General features: G+C 37.3%; 1 protein-coding gene across 1 annotated transcript; it reads right to left on the bottom strand.

Moving 5' to 3' along the window:
* Positions 1-2,426: 2,426 nt before the first annotated feature.
* Positions 2,427-5,363, bottom strand: LOTGIDRAFT_162467 (hypothetical protein; the record flags this gene model as incomplete). The annotated part of the gene is made up of 3 exons (XM_009058451.1): positions 2,427-2,707; positions 3,334-3,380; positions 5,326-5,363. 3 exons carry the CDS (start codon positions 5,361-5,363, stop codon positions 2,427-2,429), a joined length of 366 nt encoding a protein of 121 aa, XP_009056699.1.
* Between the last annotated feature and the right edge of the window lie 622 nt (positions 5,364-5,985).

Raw genomic sequence — 5,985 nt, 5'->3', positions numbered from 1 at the left:
TAACATGTTATTTTTCCGGTATATGTACGTGTATCCACTTCTATAACGAATGTAAAGTAAAACTTAAGTGATTATCTATTGTATATCTGAACAATTCAAATGTACATTTTGTAGATGTAGAATTTTAAGTCTGAAAATGATAGATATTAATTTCAATCCATTTTAAACATTCTTGCTATAAAAAACGTCAAACAAAAAATGTGTTTCAAGTGTCTAGAAGAAGTGTCAAAGAATTGACATAAAAAGGACAAAGAAAATGACATTGTCGAAGATGCTTCTCTCCTAAATCATATTCAAAGTGCAAATTAACAGATTCTGTGACTTGTATTCTTGCACCATACCATAAAGCTACACCTGGGATGTCAACTGCTTCAATAAAAAGAAAAAAATCACAATTCTCTCTTGAAAAACCAGGATATATGAGGAAACCGGATACCGAGTAGGAGGTCGTCGAGGGAAGTATTCTATAACTTACATCCCACTGTACTACTATGGATAACTTAATATCTTGATAACCATGTAGAGGCGTGTATGTATGATTAAGCGATTCTATTAGTATGCTCCGTACAATATGAATGGCCAAATTAGAATTTATGTGATCAGTAAAAATATAACTTTAAAAGAGCATGATCGATTATAATCAGTTATAATCAAAAGTGTTTTGAGAGAGTCCATGAAAGAGTCCACATTTCAGTTTATATCCCATATGATGTATTGATGAAGTATGTTATATTTGAGTCATGACTGTCGACTCGTGTTTTATTAGTATATGACTGGTTAGTATCAAATATCTAAAAGTAAAGCTTGATTGATAGGGTGGATATTAAATAAAACGCAAAGGGAAATGTGAAAATAGAGAAATTTATTGTTGAATTCTCAAGACAAATAGTTTTAATTATGAATAAAAAAAATCAAGCTTGACGAAGATATGGTAATGGTTCAGATGTATCCAGTTACATGCCGGAATTCCCTTAGGTATTGTGGTTTTATCAACTTATTCCATACTACATGGACATGAGCTCAACAGTACACAACATCAAAGAGAAACAAATGGAACAACCACATTTTCATTGTTACTATTGGTAAAATGGAAAGAAGCCTCAGAAAATGCATGCGTGTTACATGTAACTGACAATAATTCGACCTGTAGAAAAAGGAAAAATTGTATGAAGAATATTCTAGCTGGAAATAGGTTGAGAATTTATAAGTTATCGAACCTCAAGGAAATTTATTTATGTAGACTTATGGCATGTATATGGTTTTCTATTAGTTTTTGTTGTAAGACTATAAGTTGTAGATGACATAAAACAAACAATGTCGGGCATCACTTGATATCTCTATATGGTTTCGTAACACTTCATATATCAATTACTCGCTGTAGTTGCCACCACTGCCACATTAGTTAGCTTCAGTTGTCAGGAAAATTAATCAAGGTACATCCAGCTTTTGTTTATTGTCTGGAATAAATCGGAGTTTAATGTCAATATAGTTGGTTATGGAATATCGGCTAGGTCATCCTTTAAGGCAAGACGCTGATGCTCATCCTCTTCAAATTCCACCTTGAAATGCTCGACGTGCAGGAATATAAACAGGGCGGGGCCTGCCCCTCCTTCCATCACCACCCTGGCGACAAATAAATAAATTTCGATATCTACTCTCAGTTCGTCAGAAACCTTGGCTTTATTGTTAGCTTTATAAGTTTTATTAGATGTTAGTCGATTTCGTCAGAATAATTTTGATTGACGTTCTACTTACTTTCTCAACTTTATCAGTTTATACTCAGAGACTATTCCCAATTCTCCTAAATCAGTTATATTTTCCTTACAGATCCGAATTTGATTTTCCGAGTGTTACATCTGGAACTGGGTCATTGTTGGTGTTTGTCAGTATGTATGATATAGGTCAGTGTATTTTGCTTGATTAAAAATCGTGTTTCCCTGTCAACGGTGAGATATAGAAATTAATTTGAAAACGAGTATGGTTGTCAGATTAGAATGACAACAGAATAGGGTTAAAGGTAATGAAATCACAAACCCTTGTCACATAAAATATGTTCCAATCTAAATTGGTTCCAATGTTCGTTTTGTAACCCTTGTGGTCGTTACATCTCAATAGAAATGTATCTTTATTATAAATAGGACCTTGTTTACAGAGGACTCGACAAAATTATAAAATCTTAATAGAAAGAATTAAATTTAACAAGTCCACATAGTGTTATGTCATACGCTCATCAAACGTATTATAAATATAAAGTAAATGACTACCTTGTACTGATCTGATAATGACTTTCTAAATAAACAAATACGAAGTAGTTTGATTAAGTCTGGCCTGTCTGATGTACACAACACGACTCATACATCACTTTCTCTCAGTTATCATTACTATCAGAATTATACCTATTGTTAGTTGGCTATCATAAATCTTGCTTAATAAACGGTTAACAATACCACACAGTTTCTACGATTACCAATACCACGAACTCTCTCCTTGGCTAACAGTACCACGCAGTTGCTACGATTACCAATACCACGAACTCTCTCCTTGGCTAACAATACCACACAGTTTCTACGATTACCAACACCACGAACTCTCCCCTTGGTTAACAATACCACACAGTTTCTACGATTACCAACACCACGATCTCTCTCCTTGGCTAACAATACCACACAGTTTCTACGATTACCAATACCACGAACTCTCTCCTTGACTAACAATACCACATTCTCCTCACAGTTAACTTTGCGGTTAACAGTACAGTTCCATCAATTCTCTCTACAACAACCTCTATGACTCCCTCCATACTCACTCTATAGCGAACAATTCTGTGAACAGTAGATCTACCACAAAACTATTTCTACAGTGAACTTTCGGCTTAACAGTATCAAAAAAAAAAACTTTCTCTTCAGTGATCTTTGTGGTAAACAGTACCAAAAACTCTCTCTACTCGCTCTGTAGTTAAGAATACTATTACACTATGAATAAAATAGCAACTCCCTCAGAAAACATTGACCCTGAAGTAGTCAACAAAATACTCAGTGGAGTTATATTTGATATCTATTTAGACCAAAGCAAATTTCTTTGTTTAAGAATCTATCTTAAGTATAATTAAATACATTTAGTCACGTCTTGAAAAGCTAAGCCTTTTTGAAATATAGTCGTTCTCGTGTAAATCACATTCTTCTTGCTTGAAAGCATAAAGAATGACGGGTAATCATCGGTAGATTTCACCAAGATGCAATACATGAATGTCATCAAAGAGCAAAGGAATCAATCTGTATTGAAACTGTCTAATAAAATTAAATTGCTCACTGTAAGGCATGAATGTAAACGAACCTTTCATCTGTTTTAAAAAGATAAAACAGTAGAAGAGAAACGTTAATCTAAAAGGGAAAAAAATTGGTGTCATTTGTCAAAATCAAAGCTGAAATGTGTCCATTAGAAGAGAGGAAAAGTCGTGACCACAAATTGTCTGTAACCACAATCTGGAGTTTACACAAGTTGATATTGTTGTGGTTAAAGTAGGCGAGTAATATCTCGCGTTAACTGCTCAAATATTGAACTGGCTATCAAAGGTCTAGTTTAATTAATCAACCATTCTAGATCCGAGATTATAGACTATCGTAACACTGGCTTATTCAATCTGAATAATCAAACCGTATAAACCCAGTCAAAGAAAAGAAAGTTCTATCTCAAGATATACATACAAGTTATAGACTTATGTTTCGGCGACAAGAGTTTATCTATATTTTAAAAGACAATCTTCTAGTGATAGAACGACAAAAGCAAACCATCGAATATTATGAAATTTCCACAAACAATTAATCTTTTCAAGCTCGCGTTAATATCATCACGTGTGAATATTTATAATATTATGTAAAGAATGCTATTGCAGATTTGAGCTCAATAGGATATTATATCAGACATTTAGACGACTGTACCCTTTAATGTGTATACCAATCTTAAAATGCACTATTCTTAAGTGTAGGCCTAAATAACTATGGTTGATAAAGAGCAACGGCAATTGTCCCAATTCAGCTTAAAAATAGATTACTAAACTAGTGTCCAAAAGAAACGATACCAACTTATTTTCAAAATTGTTTTTTTACTAAGTGAATTGTCTAATATGAAAACATGCCAATTCGTATTGCACATCCCAAACACAGCATAGTCGATAAAAATACCGAGAACACGTGATCACTTCCGGGAAAAAACGTAAATTTCATGAAAGTGACATTTCCCTCTCCAGCATGTTCTGCACGTGCATAAAAACTGTATAAAACGGCTGATCAGACACGTTGATATCACAGCAACAAAAAGAACACAAGATACGCCACGTTTGACAGCCATCGAGAGAGAGAGAGAGCCGTTGGAATGGTCCAACAAGTAGCGACACACGTCGACGTCGCCAGAAGGTTGGGCTGCGCACGCATCACTATCACCAGGTTGATGCAGCGGTTACGTCAGACAGGTCAGACGTCAGACAGGCCCAGGAGTGGAAGACCACGAGTAACCACGCCCCGTGAAGATCGTTACATTCGGGTATTACACCTGAGGAACCGCACCGTAACAGCGACGTCCACGGCGGCTACAGCACTGGGACACAGGATCAGTCGACAGACCGTCTACAGGAGACTACGGCAGTATGGTATCCGGCCACGTCATCCCTACCGCGGACCGCTCCTGACGCCTCGACACAGGAACAACAGACTGATCTGGGCCAGGCGAGTTCGACGTTGGCAACGGCGGGACTGGGCACGTGTTATGTTCTCTGATGAGAGCAGATTCCTCATCTTCAAAAACGAAGGACGGCAGCTTGTATACCGAACGTGAACGTTTGTCGCCTAACTGTATCCAACAGGTCCGGCCGTTTGGAGGTGGAGGGTTAATGGTTTGGGGTGGCATATGTGGTGACGTCAAAACGAGGCTTGTCGTAATTCGTGGAAACCTTAATGCACAGCGTTATATTGATGACATCCTACGGCCTGTTGTGGTGCCCTTTATTCAGCAACAGCCTCGTGGACTCCTTTTCCAACATGACCATGCAAGGCCACACACAGCAAGATTGACACAGAACTTCCTTGCCAACGCCAACGTTCAGGTTTTGCCATGGCCCGCATGTTCACCGGACATGAATCCCATCGAGCACTTATGGGACCACCTCGATCGGCAAATCCGACGTCGTCGTGTGCCTCCAGTCAACGTCCAGGACTTGGAACGATATCTCCTCGAGGAATGGCAACGCATCACTCCCAACGTCATCATACGTTTGACGGCATCAGTCCGTAGGCGTGTTCTGGCATGTATTGATGCTCACGGTGGACATACCCGCTACTGACTTGACTTTGTGACGTGTGGTATGACATTTCCCGTTGTTTCTGTGATCAGTGCTCTAACGAAATGTTCTTTTTTCGACCCCACCCATCTTTAAAGGCTTGTCATATTGGTTGTACAGATTTTATTGAAATGAAATTTTTGTACAGATGTTGTGAAAGGATTTCTCAAAAGCATAACACCAATCCTAAACTTCTGCATTGTTTAGTTTTTCTTTTATGTCGTTGCAAACAGGTTGTATCGTTTCTTTTGGACACTAGTTTAGTTAAAACAGATCACTTTGAAATAGTCTAATCTTTTTACAATTTAGTTTGTTGCTCGAACGCTAAAACCTGTGTGATTAATCACAAGCTATAGCTTACAATATGAATGGGACTCTCGTCTTATGTCTGTGAAAGTTATGCATAATTTTCTGCAATAATGGTAATTTTAGAATAATTTGATTTACATCTAATACGAGATATATCTCTACGTTGTTGAATTGTTTTCATACAGACAGGTTTATGGACGTAGGCCTACATCTCACGTTGGTCCAGGCTTAATTGCACAAGAAAAAAAATATTTTAGGCCTAAGTCTATTTTCCTATAGGCTTAGCCTATAGAAGATAGGAGTATAAAATGGGCCTACAGAAGTTATAGCTCAACCTTGTTCGT

This window comes from Lottia gigantea (assembly GCF_000327385.1).
Source record: "Lottia gigantea unplaced genomic scaffold LOTGIsca_34, whole genome shotgun sequence".
NCBI lineage: Eukaryota > Metazoa > Mollusca > Gastropoda > Lottiidae > Lottia > Lottia gigantea.
The sequence above is the reverse complement of the archived record's forward strand: the minus strand, read 5'-3'. Positions and strand labels throughout refer to the sequence as shown.